Genomic DNA, 17,973 nt, shown 5'->3' on the forward strand with positions numbered 1-17,973 from the left:
TGTTGATTGATGCTATGTTTCTTACATAGTTTTTATATCTCTTGATGGAGGAATTAGTGAGTTTGAGTTTGAATTAGGTTCATATCCGGGTATGAAATCTTAACCTGATTCGTCTTCTATATTTTCTATTAAGATCTCTTCGTTATACGATATACCGCATATCCTGATGTATATGATGAAATGCTTGAAACTCACTTCCTCTTCTTCTACGGTTCTGCTAATATGCTGTTTATTATTGAGGGCCAGAATCTTCCTCGACGCCGCCCCAATTTTTAGCTATATACGTTATTGTCGCAGTTTTTGTGTTGTCTTGTATATTGTTTCGATGGCTATTTGCATTAACCTGACAATTCCCTGTGTAGGCAGCTGCTACTTTGTCGTAACTTGCATTGTTGATTGTGGTGGATGTTGCATCTCTGTTTGCCTTTATCTCTTTACTTTCTTTTTAATTAGATACTTTCTCACTGGGCAGTTTGCTGCTTGAGTTCTATGTTGTTGAATGCAGTTGACACATTTCTTTGTATTTTCTGCTAATTCCATCTATGTATGTTTATTTCCTTTCTTCACTGGGCTATTTTTCCCTGTTTGGGCCCTTGTGCTATAGTGTCTTGCTTTTCCAACTAGGGTTGTAGTCTAGCAAGTAATAATGATAATGATAATGAGTGTGATAATGATTATACTGAGATGATCATTGTATATACGAAAACTACTAATAAGTAAAATCTTGAAAAGGAAAAACTACTTTTGATGATATATAATACTCTTCGGGTGACAATTTTGAATTGAAAAGATATAACTTATCTCAATTAATTTTCTTTTAAAGACTAAAATAATCTGAATTAGCAAATAGCCTTTGTTCTAGATTTAGAAAAATCTCAATGAAACTAGCAATTAATTGTCCTGAAAAAAAAAGAATAAGAAAAGACGATGCAAGTGGCTACGAATCTTAGACGGGTATGCATCTTGTGGAAAACAGAAGCAGTGGAAAGTTCCTGAGCGTTACCAACGCAATTCACTTTGGAAATAGCATCCTTATGATCCAATCTGCATTAATTTAGTCTGTTCCTTTTTTTTTTTTGTTGACCTAGGTCCAACTTCAACTAAATCTCTGTTTTTTTATCACGTTCAGACACTGATCTTGCATTTTCTCTCAAGGTGATCAGATCACAGTTATCTTTAATTACTCATCTGTGATACGTGCTGCTTCCTCTGGGTTTTTCCTTGAGCACACACACGCGCCTTAACCCTTAATGGAAATACTCGTCCGTGTCGTCATAGCGAGACGGATATAATTACAAATGGGTCTGTTCCAAGAAAGGTCCGTCCGAGGCAGTGGCAGTGAGTGGTGGGTCGGTGGTCAAAGCGAGAGAGGGAAAGAGAAAGAAGAGAGGGAAGGCCAAAAGTGTAATGCCCGAGATGATTAGGAGGAGGGGATAATAACCAGAAAAGGGAGTGAAGGGGGTTAAAAAGGAGTTTGTAGGCGAAAGGGTTCCTTTAACTGCCCAAAGGAAAAGGGTCAGGCATGGTCGTTCCAAAAAGGAAGCTTTCAAAGGCTTGCTGCTTCTATCTACATAGCCCGCCATTTTTTTTTCTAATCGAGAAGGGTGTTTGTGGGGGAAGGGGGGTATTTGGGTAGAAATAGCTGGAAGGGGGCCCAACGGTTAGGCTGAGACTGGACAAGGGTTATATCTCTCAGGGATGTCGCCTCTTGTCCGAAAAAAAAACTTGTCTTTCTGGAACTTTATCTTGAGGTCTATGCAAAGGCAGTCCATAGAATTCGACCTTAGCCTATTTGTACTCTTCCCTGATATGATAAGTGTTGCTGGATAAAGATCAAGAATTGCTTAACTTGGATAGCTTGAGTGACTCCGTGATTAATCAGTGTTGGGATATAGTTATCAGAGAGAGAGAGAGAGAGAGAGAGAGAGAGAGAGAGAGAGAGAGAGAGAGAGAGAGAGAGAGAGAGAGAGAGGGGGGGGGGTGCATGGTTAGGTTTGGGCAACAAGTTTATGCAAATTAGGTCGCCACTGATTACTCCAGGGTCTATCCGGTTTTTCCCTAGAGAATTAAATGGACTGTCCGGGTTTTCAAGATTAGACTCTACATATTCCTTTAAAAATCTCGGAAACTATTTACGAGTATGTTATCATCAGATATGAGACTCCAATAAGTAACGTGAACTTATATGTGCTGATTCATCCTCATTATTATTAGGTTCGCATTCCTGGGGCATCTTCCACTTTAACTGGGCCCCCTTCTTCTTCTTACTTGGAGCCGAGGTTCACCCCAACCAGGACCTATCCGAATGAGCAGCTGCGGGCTGGTGTTATTAGAATAACTACGAGAAATTGCTCTCTCTGTTAACTCGAACATGCCATTGCTACGTTCAACAATATGACATCTCTGGTTCCCAAAGGGACTTTCTATTATTTCAGTTTCGTTGGGTCATCGGAAAATCAGCTTCGCCTTTTCAATTTGTATGTAAAATATTTCATACTATTTTCACGAATTAAGAGTATATGTGGTGTGTGATTGAAGTTTGAAAGAGAGAGAGAGAGAGAGAGAGAGAGAGAGAGAGAGAGAGAGAGAGAGAGAGAGAGAGAGAGAGAGAGAGAGAGAAATAAATTGTGAGAATGGAAGAAAGGGGATTTGGGGGAGACGCTGATGTATCCTACGGCTGATGTGTCAAGGTGGGGGTGGTTAGGTTGGCGGGGGGCTGGCTGATAGAGAGGGGGTAGGATGATATCCGTCCCTCACGTGGCTTCAGTTTTATATATTATTACAACTGTGTTCCAGTATCATCATCGCTATTTTCCGACCGAATAACAGGCAAACAAATAAACGACACAATTATCTTTTCCTCGAGAGGATACTTAGACAATCGGATGCGTTTATGGCTGCAGGATGAGGCGTTGAAATTCTAAACCTAGAGAAAGAAAGAATAAGTCAGTTGGGTTCCCCGCGCCCTGCTCTATGAAGTTTTACCCCCACCCCATGTCTCCCCTTCCCCTCCCCATATTCTTCTCTCCCTCCCTCTCTCTATCTCTGTCTCTCCTTCCCACCCTCCGGCGCCTCACCGATCATATCCCAACCCCCAAAGTCTGCCAAATTGTGTGTGGGGGGTTAACCCCTCCCTCTTAGTCATCCCCTTTTCCTCTCCTCCTTCCATTAGGGGTCGGGCGCGCAACTCCCCAGTTCCCAGCACATTCAACCAACAGATCTACCACTTCTACAGCTACTTAACACTACTATCACCTCCTCTCTCCTCACTCTCTCGTTCTTTTCTTCTTAAGAAAGTAAGTTTACTTTTATAGGATGTTATTTTTTATTACTTATTTGTGATATTTTTTTCAAAGGACTCCCAAATGCTTATATCAACCCGAACCTTTAAATGGTTTTTGTAATCCCAGTTGTTTGTTGGTGATGTCTTTGTCTGATTTTCAGCAAGTGAAGTGACTTAGGTGTCACGGGAACCCCGCTATAACGATTGCATGATGTAAACATCTGTGTCATGCGAGTGATGTTGAGCATTTGTGTGATGTCAACCAAAGTATCGAAACGGATTTGTTTTCAACTTGTGTTGTCGAGTGCATCAAAATCATGCTGGGCGATTATTAGAGTGGAATTCAGAACGATAGATATGTGTTGTGTTTTGTTGTATCATATGTTGATAAGGAAGTTTATCTATTTTATGCATCACTCATGATTACCTCCGCCAGTTAAGTTGGGATGAGGTTATGTTTTCGCCCTTTCTCTCTGTTGTCTGTTTTTGAACAACTTCCCTGGCAGGCCACAATTTTATTCTTGGAGGGGTGAAACTTTCAGGGATTGGTTGTTTCGTTGAGACGTGGAAGTGATTCAATTTTGTAAGTCCTAGGTCAAATGTCAAGGTCAAGAAATAAGCTGCCGTGGCGGAGGTCTGTGCTATGAGAATGTTTATCTAGTTTAATGTAAGGATTAGACACCAATCCTGAACCTCCACATTAGAAAAATAATATGTCTTGCAGTACATATATACAATGGTTGGTTTAAAGATAGCCTTGTGTATAAAAAGGGAAGTTTTTGTAACTTTATATTGTGTATAACCCCTAACTTATATGTCGACTACCTGTGTTGAAATCAAGAATATGAATGGCAACTTTTTTTTTCTTATTACCTGTTGCTCTGGAGATAGAACCTTGTAATTGCCTGCCTTAGAAATAATGTAAACCCGCAATCTGTGTATAACATGAAAAGGAACCAACTTGTCATAGAAAATGTTTTTCTATAATTTGGAACAAAATAAAAAACCAGATTTCATCTTACTTGAACATAGTTATGAAAGTGATTTGTGAATAACAGTGAGAGATGAAATTTAGTAATGCTTCTAAATTTGCTTTGAAGATTTACCTGGTCATCTTATAGGCTGACTAATAATCTTGTGATGTGATAAGGTTTAAGATATTTGGGCAACCCGTTTTTGTTGGAAGAAAAAATTCACTATAATTAACATTTTGTAAGCTCTCTCTCTCTCTCTCTCTCTCTCTCTCTCTCTCTCTCTCTCTCTCTCTCATATGAATGACAGAGGCCGTAGCTAGCAGGACAATGCCCAAGAGACGGACCATATATATACATATGATCAGTGCCCAAGCCCCCTTTCTACCCACCTAAGTTAGGACCAGGGAGGGCCAGGCAATGGCTGCTGATTACTCAGCAGGTAGACCTATCCTTTGGTCTCAAAGATGGTGAGGTTGCATTGAAGAAACTACTGTATACGAGTTTAAGCGGGACTTTAACCTCAGTCCGACGAGCTTCCAGCAGTGACACTTCTAATAGGCCACCACAATCCAATGTTCAAGCATTACAGTTTTAAGAATAACTTCCTGTCATTATTGGTTGGGAAATTCAATGGTATAATTTACTTTTTTTTTCATAGAAATTACAAGCTTCCAGATGTAAGGCTGCCTATCATAAACCCACCTATCACAACTTAAGTATCCTCTTCTAGGACGGGCATTGGCCTCCACTACTAATGTGGGGCCCTTAACAATTGTTGAAGCCCCATTAAGCTACTTTACTTCTTCCAAATTGATGTAATTTTACTGCTTAAAGTTGCTTGACAGGGCCTTCTCAATTTGGGTAATCGGTCCCCTAGACTGTTAGCTATCTCTTCACCCATGCGCTACTCGAAGATACTTTGGTGTACAATGCCTAAGAACAAGGCATGTTGGGCTGGGTTAGGTTTCTACGTTTACTCGTGCTGGCACTCGGATGAGAATTGGTAGTCCTCTTCAGCTTGTACAAAGCTTTCATAGTAGCAGGATTTTTTCAAATAGCTAGGCCTATGCAGCTTTGAACTGCAGTAGACTGCAGACAAGCTCACACAACTAATTTAGGCAGGAACAGATTCCCTCGTATATGAAACTGCTTTGATCCAGCACCCCACAACCGATAGGAGAGAGAAACAAAAGAAAAATACAGACATCTTCCTAAAAAAAAAAAAGAAAGAATAGGATAACTGTTTCTTCAAACAGTTAGTAATTGGTATGTGATAAAAAGCGATGGTGACAAAGGTAGGACTTAATACTGTATAGGAGGAAAGAATTGGACATTAGAATACAGTAGTTACCTATTGTAGTAGCCAGAAATTGCTCTTACAGATTATTTCAATTTGTTAAATCAGATTTCCTCTGGAAGCCTAGATTTTGGTCTAACAGATTTTAATGTATATTTATCATTAAACATTCATGTACAGTATTAATAGTAGCCTTGTAGGAGGCGTTAGGTACAATGAATAATTTTAAGGTTAGCAATTGTACTTGCTTTTGATAAATTTTTAGCTTACAGATTTAGTTAGTTAACTGTTGAGGTGTTAGCCCAAAGGGTTTGTTCTTAAAAAATACGATACCTATATTTCTTAGCCTATTAATGAATTCGGTAAAGAATTTTAGATTTTGTAAGGATAAATGGAAAATACTATGAAGGATCCGTTCAGAAAGCAGGTACAGTACTGTATACTGTATAATACAAATTTTTGATGTTATAGATTATAGATTTTGATTTACTGCCTTATTTTCAGGAGAAAAATACAGTAGTCTGCTTCTTTTTGGTTGTCCGAGTAGTAATAAACTTTTTTTCAGCAGGATGGGCGAAACGACGCCAGAGGGTCAACAGCTCCATTTGAGATGGCACTCTCACTCAACCACCTTCACTGGGATGCTCTCGGAGCTTCACCATGGCCGTGCCTACACAGATGTATCGCTTGTATGTGATGGCGGCATTGTCAGAGCTCACAGAGCCATCCTTTCTCTCTGTTCTCCGTACTTAGGTGATTATTCAACTATCTTTAGCATGCTTACTTGTTTGAACTTTGACCCAAAAATGAAATTATGTTGCAAGTTTTATAAGGACCAGAGATTAGTGGTGCCTTTGCATGTGTTGCTGCTGAAGCCTTGAATGAAAATATGTAACCATATACAGTAATGGTTATGGTTTGTTATTGATCAGGTATGGCTTTGTGGTCAGTCCTGACACGCCATATTTCCATCTCCATGCTTATGTCATTTTGTACTGATGATAATGTTCTTCTCCCAGCCGTTGTTTTAGGTGCTTGTCCTGATACAGATGCCCCCATCCTCCTACCCGATGTTCCCGTCCACGATATGGTTTATCTTGTGTCGTTCATATACCGTGGTCAGGTTGATGTGCATCAGCAACATATAGCATCATTTTTGAATACTGCCAAGCATCTTCATGTTCTTGGCTTGGAGGAAGGCGATAGAGTAAGTTTGCATATGCAGTATTGCATATTGTGTTTGTACAATGCATGTGGATGATGCTTGAGTTTTGTTTTCAAACTGTATTAGATTCTTCACTTCCATTTGTATTATATGTTTTGCAGTTTTAAGAAATTATTATTCTGGTTTCTCAAGTTATATTGTTTAATAGGTCTCTTCCTACCTTTGTGGTTTTCAGGGAAGAGTACTTTTTATCTTGGTGCACGCTTGGTCAATCTTATTACAGTACATTATTTGTTTTGCAGTATTTATTAAAAACTAAGCTACAATCATAGTGCAACTATTGGGTTTTCCTCTATATGCAATTCAGCACTGAATAGTCTCCACAGCCCTAGCACATAATCTGAAAATTACTATGTGAATGAGAAATGAATTATAACAAATTAAAATTTGATTATAACTATACAATAGGAAGTGCAAGTTGACAGAAAAGTGTGCTTGAGTGTACTTCAAGCAAAAGATCTGTAACCGAAGATAGTGAAAGGTGGAAAGAGATCATTGGTGTGATTTCATATCCTTATAAGAGTTGCTCACCCTGACTAAAAGTCTATTCTACCCTTACCAAGTGAGCAATAGCTACTTAATAGTGCTGTTGTTACAGAAGCTACCTTCTTTAGTACAAGTGGAAGGTGTAGTATAGTTAGTGTTGTCAGATGTGTGGGGAAAAGATTTTGTAAGGAATATGCTGGACTGTTCAGTGTATATGTAGACTATGAAAATACCATATCTTGAGAAGGATTGCATATCAAACCATTTTGGCTGTTTGTATTTCAGTGTGTGGCTGGTACCTTGACCAACTTACTATGCACAATGTCTCTTGTTTATTTTCATATAAAGTTTTTACAGTTAACTGAGAATTGTAGATGATATACCTTTGGTTTGGTATCGTACAGTATCACAAAATACTACTAATTTGCCGTCAACAGTATTGCTCCGTCAGCACTGGATACCTCAAATATCTCTGAAAATGTGTGAGCAGAAAGATGTTTATATTTTGCACAAGTACGAGAGGTGTACCTGTAGATATTTATTCTTTATGATTCATGTTTTATTCAGTATCATAAATTTCTAATATTTTTGGATTTCCTCAGCTTGTCGATTCTTCTCCAAGCAAGTCGGACACTTCTACATCTGGAAGTGAGGCTGGTGATGATATCAATCAAGTCATAAATGGAAACAACAACAATGATGATGAAGAATTAGTTGCAGAAGAGGAGGAGGACGAAGAAGAAGAAGGAATGGTAAGAATCTTGAAACAAGTATACGGTATAAATAAAAGTAAAGTCTTCATCAGCTTGATTTGTGAGATATTTTATATTATGTTTTAGGTGTATGTTATAAAGCATACTGTACATTTATTTGATGGCTCAAGTTTTGTCAAGTTTTCTTAACTACACTTCTATCATTGAAGTAAAGATTTTGCCTGTTGAAGAAGTTCTATTGCCGTAGTTATGCAGAGTGTACCAGTGAGGCTCCTCTTTACAGTATCTTCATACTCACATACAGTGCAGTGAAGTATCTAAAATCAAATCGTTTAGGTCAGTTTTACATCATTTTTTTGTAGAAGTGAATTGATTTATCCAGGCATCGGGGCTAAAATGCCTATAGTGCAATATTGTTGTCAATGATTCATCCTTTACTGAAGATGCCCTGTAGGGGACTTAGTGGCATCAGTGTGCTGTACCTCGCATGCTGCATTGTAGGAATTACTTGATGGTCTTGTCAGGGTTCCTTTGCAGCCTAGCTACACTTGGTTTACGTCATACTTTACCTTCATTTCTGCTTCTTCCCTTCCATCATACTGTCCAACCTCTCAACTTTAATTCTAAAGCATATGCCCAAACACCTGGTTATATAGCCCAAATTCCATAAATTTAATGTATGGGAAAGGAAAAAGTCATATCTTTTTTAGTAGATTATTGTGAAGAAGTATCATTGTATACTGTACAGCCATTTGACTGACTGTTTGATTTTAAAAGATGATATTGCTTTAACAAGTTTTTTTTTTACCATAGAATGACATAATCCTACCTTTTGTTTGAATTGGGGTAGTATTTTTTACCATGTTGGACTTTGGTTAGTGCGTATGGGCTGGCTTGTGAGAAAAGTAAAGAAGAGTGGAATGGATTCTGGAAGGATGTAATTAGGTATCTAGGACAGAATAGAGGAAATAAGGTCATTGGGAAGTATGGCATACCAGGTGAAAATGAGTGGTGAGAGACTGCTAGGTAACATGTGTTGAACAACAGCTGGTGATAAGTAATAGTTTTTTAAGAAGAGAGATAGAAATAAGTATACATGGGTAGAGTGGCAAATGGAAAAGTGGTTGAAAGAGCATTGATTGATTGTGTTGATAACAAGAAGGATGTTTGGAATGTTGAAAGATGTGCACATGTTTAGGGGTATGGGTACTGATATGTCTGGTCCTATTTTGGTTGAAGCAAAAGAGTGGCGAAATAGAATGTAGGTAATGAAGTTGGAAGAATTGAAAAAAAACAGAGGTTAAAAGTGAATATCTAGAAATCTTGGAAGTGTCATATGACAGAGTGAAAGTTAAAGAAACTGGTGATCTAGAGGAGTGGAAGCTAGTAAAAGAAAATTTTGTTGGGCATGCAAGTGATGTTTGTGGTATGAGGATTGTTGGTGGTAGTTTGAGGAAGGGTAATGAATGGTGGAAGAGAAAACGAGGGCATTTGAAGAATGTCTGCAGATTAATTGTATAAAGAAGTATGAATGATATAGAGAGAAAAATGTGGAAGTAAAACGGAAAGTGGCTGAGGAAGAGGGTGACTGATTGGAGGCGGGGTCAGGAATTGGGTAATTCGTATGAAGAGAATAAGAAGTTTAGGAAAGAAGTAAAGGAATAAGGGTGGATTGAGGAGTGAAGAGACAGTTAAAAATGGAAATGGAAAGTTGTTGAAAGTAGATGAGGTGATAAAAAGTTGGAGTGAATATTTTGAAATGTTGATGAATGTTGAGTACGATAGGGAGGCAGATATAATTGCTCTTACAGGTGTTGCCAGTGATGCGAGATGACAAGGACATTGATTGTGGTTTGAAAAGTGTATGGTAGAGTGTTAATTAATCAAATTAAGAATAAAATAAAGGATGCAATCTTAGAAGTGCAGGGTGGTATTAGAAGAGGTAGGGGATGTATGGATTAGATTTTTATAGTTAGGTAGGTATGTGAGAAATATTTAGCAAAAGGTATGGATCTGGAGAAAGCTTATGATAGAGTTGATAGGGATGCGATGTAGAATGTGTTAAAGTTATATGGAATTGGAAGGTTGTTGCAAGCAGTGAAGAGTTTATACATAGGCAGTAAAGCGTGTATTAGGATAGGGGATGACTTCAGTGAGTGGTTTCCAGTGAGATGGGACTGAGATAGGGATATTTGATGTTGCCTTGGTGGTTCTTTTTTTTTTTTTTTTTTGTTAATGGAGTTGTATGAGAGGTGAATGCTAAAGTTCTCGGTCAAGGATTGAAACTGATAGATGAGAGTGGTCATGAATGGGAGGTGAATTAGTTGTTATTTGCAGATGATGCTAATTTATGTTGATTGCAGACTCGCAGGAGAAGCTGTGTCATTTAGTGACAAATTTTGGAAAGGTTTGCGAGAGATGGAAGTTGCATGTTAGTGTGGGTAAAGTTACGAGGTGCACAAGAAGGGAGGGTGGTACTGGATTGAATATCATGTTAAATGGAGTTACTTGGGGAAGTAGATCAGTTTAATTACTCGGGTTCTGTTATTGTTGCAAATGTTGCAGTGGAAGCACATGTATGTAAGAGAGTAAATGAATGATGTAAAGTGTTGGGGCCAGTGAAGGGATCGGTAAAAAATAGAAGGATAGGGATGAATGTAAAGAGAGTTGTGTATGAGAAAGTGATTGTACCAACTGTGATGTATGGATAAGAGTTGTGCGAAATGAAAGTGATGGAGAGACAGAAATTGAATGTGTTCAAGATGAAGTGTCTGCGGAGTATGGCTGGTGTATCTAGACAAATTGTAAGAGTGAGAATGGGTGTGAGGTATGAATTAGCAGCTAGAGTGGATATGAATGTTTTGAGGTGGTTGGGCCATGTAGAGAATGGAAAATGGTCATCTGCTGATGAAGGTGATGAATACAAGTGTTAATGAGAGAAGTGGAAAAGAAGGCCTAGGATTTGGGTGGATGGATGGAGCGAAGAAAGCCCTAGGTGACAGGAGGATAGATGTGAGGTAAAAGAGCTCTCTAGCAATAGAAATGAAAGGCGAGCAATTGTGATGCAGTTCCTATAGGCCCTGCTGCTACCTTGGGTCGCCTTGGTGACCACTGAGGTAGCGGCAGTAGGGGAGTCAGCATATGAAGCTTCATTTGTGGTGGAAGACTGGGAAAGGTGGGCTGTGGCACCCTAGCAGTACCAACCAAATTCGGCTGAGTCCTTTGTCAGTCAAGGAGGAACAAGGAGAAAAAAAACTATTTCTTTTTGAGTGTCAGCCACCTCCTAAAATTGGGGGAAGAGCCATGGTAAATTAAATAGAATTACTGTACAAATCTTTATATCCTGACAAAATTGAAAAATTATCTAATTTTACATTTATTTTGTAGATTTGATTTTTCAATATTAATACCAATGTTCTTTCAAGTGGTTGTAGTTAATAATCCTATGTAATTCATGAGTTTATTAATATTTCTTTTATAATTATTTTAAAATACAGTGTAAAGTTAATATTACGAATGTTGTTGCTAATTAAAGTTTTAGGAATAAAGATACAGTGCATGAAGTTCTTATGTACAGTATTGACTTTATTACTTGAACAATACTGTACTGAACTTGAATTTAAGATGAATCTCTGCGATTCCACAGTCTTTCCGCTGATATTTTGGATTATGAGACAGGTTTTGTATATGCTACTTTTTAAATTGTGTTTTACAATATTTTGAGCACTAACTTGTGTAAATAATTCATTGCATCAGAAGACTATTAAAATATTTTTAATTGGATACTGAAATTTCATCTTGCAGACGGAGCACAATGATGGAGTCAATGTCAAGGCGGAATTTACTGTTAAAGAAGAGCCAGTTGAAACTGTGGAGGCCTCTGCTGATGTCACAGCTGATATTACACCAGATGGAAGGATTGATCTCAACTTTTATCTACAGCAAGCAATTCAGAGTGCATCCATGCCTTGTCCACTATGTAAGAAGGTGGGTACATGACAATTGAGTGTTTAACTCTGTTCTGTTTTGTTGGTGTACACTATATCTCTCATAGACCTTCCTAGATTGTGTGGGAATGAAGACTATTTGCAAGATTAGGTTGATGGTCACTTATGAACAGGAAAGGCAAGAAATAAGTAGCAGCATGTCTTTTAACCCTATTGTACTCATAAGAACAGCTTTCAAACACTTCATTTAAGATACATGTTTAGCTCACCCAAGATAGCAAATTCAAGTATTTGTGTGTGAAATCTATTTGTTTTTATATTCAATGTTGAAGTAGAGTGTATATAATCATTATTAGGGTAAGTAAGATATTTGTGTACTGGCAATGTGGTATATGAGTAATGAACCCTTGAAACATGATTATATTGCTTGTGTAAAGTTGAGGATGATATGCAGCATACTGTATTTTCACATATAATTGGTCATCAGGTAATACAGTATTACCTCATTGCTGAGATAATCAGTTGAACTCTTTTTGGATATTTGTTCAAGATAAGGCAATCTCATAAGTGATACTTGACTAGAAGCTGGAGAATGATTCATTATCATTCCCAGGTGAGCACCACTGCTGTCCTAAGCCGTGTTTTGCTAAAAACTGTGGTTGTTATAACAAATTTCTGACAGTATTAGTTTACTGATATGTGAAGATGTGTTCCTGTGTATATGCAAACCTTTTACCCTTCAGCTAGGATTGAATCATTAACAAGGTAGTTAGTTAACAGTAGCTGGGGTATGGAGAAAGCCCCACTCTCACCCCGTCACATAATAGCCTCTTTTGTCGCATCGGGTACAGACGTATCATGGCACTATTTTGACTGTTGGATCTTGTCTTTCATCCATTTGTGATAAGTGGTGTGTTTTTTTTTTTTTTTTTTTGTGAGCATGCTCGCTTGTAAGTGGATCTGTGCCAGAAGATAAGCAAATGTGGTGTACAGAAATGAATTGTGTTCTTATGAGTATACAACCTGCAAAACCCCATGTGTTGTGTACCTTTGTGAAGGGGTGATTTTAAGCAGCCCCCCTTTTTCATTGTTGTCGTTCTTCCGATGAGAAAGTTGATGAACTTAAGCTTACCTCATCTTGCTTCATAGTAATTTTTGAACAATGGTTAATATGTTCAAGTCACTTCTAATAACCATGAAAACTGTAAATTTACATCTCTTGGTAATTTAACTAATATAAGAAGGCACCTAATAAATGGAAAATTGCCTCTGGAGGGAGTTACCCATTTTGAACCGAGTGTCACTTGTACTGTACTTGCATACCAAATCTGTTAGTGAGTATTCCCAGTGCTCCCCTTGTAACCAAACCCCCAGTTTAGTGGGTTGTGTAGTGGCAGAGTACAGTAAGCTTATTTAGCTTTCTCTTCAGAGGGAGCTCAGTTATTATTGATCAACTAGACCAATACCAATCTTGTCTCCTTCCTTTATTCACTTCACGGAACATTTTTTCCTTGAGAAGATGACGAAGGAGATAGTTGCTTGGGAAGGCCTACTGCTGAAAGTTTCTTTTAACCTACAATTACTCTAATTTTTTTGGAGGGAGCGGTGGTACTCCCCTGCTAACTGGTACCTTCAAGGTCAGTCAAGTGACCATGAGAGGCAGTGCAACAGTTACTACTGTTGGACCTGGAATAGGTGTGTGGTCGTATTCAGACAGAAAATCAGTACCCTAGTCAGAGACTGTATGCGGCCACCTTTCTCGTTGCTGTTATGATAAGGAGGATTGGTCCTTATCTTAGTATGCACTGTGTGCCATATAGAACTCTTACCAACCAGTACCTTCCGGGTCAGTTAGTAGTCACGAGCCTGGTGTTTCAGCTACAGATATTTCATTAGCTGCATGTGAATGGTCCAACCCAGACCATTCTCATGCACCATACTGGGAGCTATAGGCGTGTTGTTCACTCTACTTTTTTGCTGATACAAATCTCATGAATTATGGAGCTCATGCATTTACAATTACCTTTGGGGTGGGTCTGTTAGTGATCATGAGCCTTGTGTGATAGCACAGCCGTTTCATCTGTTGCAGGTGGAAGTTTGTTTCTTGGACGATTTCCAGCCCCATGGGGTAGACCGATATGGTTATCGTTTACGCAATTCCACGTACCTTTATGGAGAGTGATCGACGAAGCTCACATACTGACCTTTACCTGTGGGGTTGGATAGTGATTATGAGCATGTGGTAACAGAGTAAACACTTTTCACCTTGGAGCCACTAGAGAGTTTTCACACCGGCCAATACTTTCCGGGTCGGTCAGCCAGGTGAGACCAGTATAAAAGGGACTGTAATTTGCACCAGTAATAGGTACAGTAATTGGTTCTTTTGGAACTGAACACCAACTCTTTGGGGATTAAGGATAGGGATACCCTTTTTGTGTAAACCATTTCTCTTCCCCTTATGAATCTGACAGTTCCTCAGAAGTCAAAGAAATCCAGACATAAGAAGTCCCGTAGGACTCGTCATGACACCCCGTTTCTTTTAGGGGAGGTGGACGACTCCCGGCTGGTCATTTGTCAAGCGCCCGGAGCTAATGCTTGTGTGACTGGCTAAATTAACCTGGTAGCCAGGATGGCCGGCAATCTGCTGCCCCATAGCCTGGTTGGCTGATATGACTAATCTGGTAGCCAGGCTGGCTGAAGGTACACAGCCCCTTGCCATGTGGTTGACTGGGAACCACTGGCCTTACTACCCAGGTAGCAAGGGTGGCTAGAGATGAAGGATCCTGTGCTGGTCTGTGCACTCTTTTCCTTGGCCAGGTGTTGTAGGAGCTTGAGCGCCCTCTCGTCTTTTCTTCCTAGACAGAGTGTTGTTCCCTTCTCTGGTAGGGATACTTTACTTTGGTATCTTGAATTGAGAAGATGGCAATTCTCAAGATCACCTGTGAAGAGTCGATGGTTACTAATGTCTCCGCTTCATGCTCATGATCACAGAACCACTGCTTATTCTCCACCATGATCAATAGTGAAGAGTACATCGTATCTTTTCTGTCTCTTCATGCACTAAGTACCTCTGTACTTTCAAGAGAGGAGATACCATGACTGAGTTCCAGTCCTTTGTGCTTTTGATTGTGCTAATCCATTTAGTGACTGGTGCCCACTCTGGGCTTCTGAACACCGAGCCAGGTTGACCCATTCACCAGGAGAAGGATAATCTGTACCACTCTTGCTCTCTATTACCGATTATTTTTAAACATAAGACTTACCTGGTAGTTATGTATATAGCTTACGTCTCTGACATCACGGCAGAAAATTCAAAATTCGCGCCAATCGCCGATTGGATAGCCAGGTGTACCACCTGCGCACCCTAGCGAGGTACCTCGGAACCATCCCCTGTTCCCTCATATCTTCTCTGCCGCCGATAGCGGCAACATTGTTGGATATTCTCCTCGCTTTTTTCCTGATATTATTGCTGTCCCTTTGGTGAAGTACAATAACTTGGTTTTTGACTCTCGCTTGATTGGATTTTCTATTGGATACTCTTGATTTATGTTTGGATATTGATATTTTGACCCTTGCTTGTTTAGATCTCTCTAACAATTTTTCAAAATGGCCACCCCCTCTGTAACTTTTAGTGTGTTGATCCTCATTCGCTCTGTTAAATGTAGAGGTAAGATTTGTGAGCTGGATGTTAGAAGTGACGAATGCCTTCTATTATCTGATCATGAGTGGCTAGAATTCAATCGCTATACGCGAATGTTAGAAAGAGATAGGTTGAAGCGTAGTTCTTCTCGCTCTTCTAGAGATTTTTTCTCTTCCCATGTCACTAAACCTATTCCTTCCCCTGTAGTGGTAGTTCCTGATCCCACTACGAGCACCGCTAATGAGCCTACACTTAAAGACATGATGTTGGCTATTCAGGCTTTGGGTGCAAAGGTTGAGTCTATTGCTGCAGATAGGACGCAATTAATGTCCATCGTTAAGCAGCTTAAAAGTGAAAGTTCTAGAAGTGCAGTGAGTGTTTTTAGTGTTGTGGAGGGTGCGCCTGCTCGGGCTTGTTGTTCTCCTAGTCCTAGACCTTTTCCAACTCCCCAACCCCTGGGAGAAGGAATGTCGAAAGACAAAAGGAAATGAGAGGCTTTAGCTCCCGAGCAGACGTCCCCTCGAGCGTTCCTGTTGACGTTTCCCAGGACGTTCACCCTCACCATCGGAAAGGTGAGGTCAAAGTGTTTTATTCATCCTTGGATGACGATGTTCCTAGAAGAGGCTGGCGTCAAGTGTCCAGACCTCTTAAGAGGAAGTTTGATAATGGCAACCAGCGTCCTTCCAGAACATCACAACGTCCAGGCTGTAGCCATTGGAGCAGCCCAGAATGCTTTCCTTCCACCGAAGAGAGCTCGCCTTCCAAACGTCCTGGTAGGACGTTAGATTCTGTAAAGAATCGTCCATTGTTGGGTAGTTGTCTGAACCGGGCATGACCTCGATTCATGCTCCTCCGCCTCCTTCAGATTGGCTCTTGCCCTCTGGACGCTGTAAGTGGTCTTTGAGCGGTGTAGAGAACGAGCCTGAGATTGATGTATCATCACCTGTTTCGCTAGTAGACCCAAATCTTAATGTGTTGCAAGAGATGCAGCAAAAGCTTTCGTCCTTTATGCAAAGCTATCAAGGTATGAAAGCTTCCGCTCTGGACGCCAAGCAACGCAAGGCGGCGGGTCGCGAGACTCTTGTAGACAAACGGCAAGTGTCTGGACGCGTTGAGCGTTCGATTACGCATAGATACCAGCATCCTGGTGAACGTGACGTTAAACGCCCTACATCACGCGACGTTGAACGTCCTATCTTCCAGGAAGTCGAGTGTCCTTCAAAATGAAGCACCAAACATCCTATTAGGAGTGATAGTGAGCGTCCTACAGCAAGTGCTTTCGAGCGTCCAGCAAGACGCGATGCAGAGCGTCCTCCAGAGCTAGGCGTCGAGCGTCCTTCTTTAGCTGAGCGGGACGTTGAGCGTCCTTCTAGTCGTATAGTCGAGCGTCCTTCGATCCAGGACGTCAAGTGTCCAGCAAGATGGGAGGTCGAGCGTCCTCCAGGACGCGATGTCGAGCAGCAAGCGCCCAGACAGGACGTCGAGCAAGATCCAAAACTCCTTAGCTCTGATCGCGTAGACCGCGAGCGTTTCACAGAGCGTCAAGGGACTGTATCAGAGGAAGAAATTGATGTTCTCCTTTCTCCTGTCGAACCTTTTGAGGAGTTATCTGAAGAAGAAAAGACTAAATCTTTTCGCCCTTCAGTGGACTTAACTCATGAAGGTATTCAATGATGATTTCCCAGTCTTTTTTCCCGTTGCTCCACGTTCGCCTCCATCGGAATTCACGCTTGGGAAACCGAAGAAGAAGTCTCTGTTTACTAGAATGGTTCTGTCTCGTTCGTCGAAAAGAGCTCTTTAAGTTGATGGGAGACTGGATGGGATCCAAAAAGGACCAAGGGAAAGCAGCCTTTGCATTTCCCCCAACTAGATTAGCATCTAGGTCCGGTATATGGTACGATACAGGAGAAGTTCTCGGCTTGGAGTTGCTGCCTCTGCCCAGGGAGATTTCTTAAGCCTGGTAGACTCTCCCCGTAGATCGGCCATGAGGAAGACCAAGGTTCTCTGGTCTACTTCAGAGTTGGACCATCTGCTAAAAGGTGTCTTTAGAGCCTTCGAGGTTTTTAACTTCCTCAATTGGACTCTGGGGGCCTTGGGCAAGAAGGTTGCTGCACTTAAAGAAGGGGACTCTTCTAGTTTAATCCATGTCATGTCCTGCATGGATAAGGCATTGCGAGACGGTTCGAATGAGTTGGCAGCGATTTTTACAGCAGGCATCCTTAAGGAGAGAACCCAGTTGTGTTCATTTCTGTCGCTAGGGGTTACTCCCTTCCAGAAATCTGAGTTGCTGTATGCTCTGCTGTCTTCATCTCTTTTTCTGCAGGATCTTGTTAGGGAGATTTCTGCTTTGACTCAGAAGGCCACCCAAGACCTAGTTTCTAAAACGGCAAGAAAAGTCTTACCATCAT

General features: G+C 40.5%; 1 protein-coding gene across 6 annotated transcripts in view; it reads left to right on the forward strand.

The window, feature by feature from the left end:
- LOC137642559 (zinc finger and BTB domain-containing protein 14-like) overlaps positions 1–17,973 on the forward strand; it is a 59,824-nt gene that overhangs the window by 26,615 nt on the left and 15,236 nt on the right. The window contains exons 1-5 of one of the 6 annotated variants that reach the window (XM_068375225.1): positions 3,151–3,296; positions 6,120–6,307; positions 6,574–6,761; positions 7,868–8,017; positions 11,783–11,965. In XM_068375225.1, the coding sequence (XP_068231326.1) occupies positions 6,124–6,307; positions 6,574–6,761; positions 7,868–8,017; positions 11,783–11,965 (705 nt within the window). In that variant the 5' untranslated portion in view covers positions 3,151–3,296; positions 6,120–6,123. Of the gene's footprint in view, positions 1–3,150; positions 3,297–3,774; positions 3,867–4,752; positions 5,982–6,119; positions 6,308–6,573; positions 6,762–7,867; positions 8,018–11,782; positions 11,966–17,973 lie in introns of those variants that run through there. The other 5 variants (XM_068375226.1, XM_068375227.1, XM_068375228.1 and 2 more) reach the window with 5 other exon arrangements.

Source organism: Palaemon carinicauda, chromosome 6 (genome assembly GCF_036898095.1).
Source record: "Palaemon carinicauda isolate YSFRI2023 chromosome 6, ASM3689809v2, whole genome shotgun sequence".
Taxonomy (NCBI): Eukaryota; Metazoa; Arthropoda; class Malacostraca; order Decapoda; family Palaemonidae; genus Palaemon; species Palaemon carinicauda.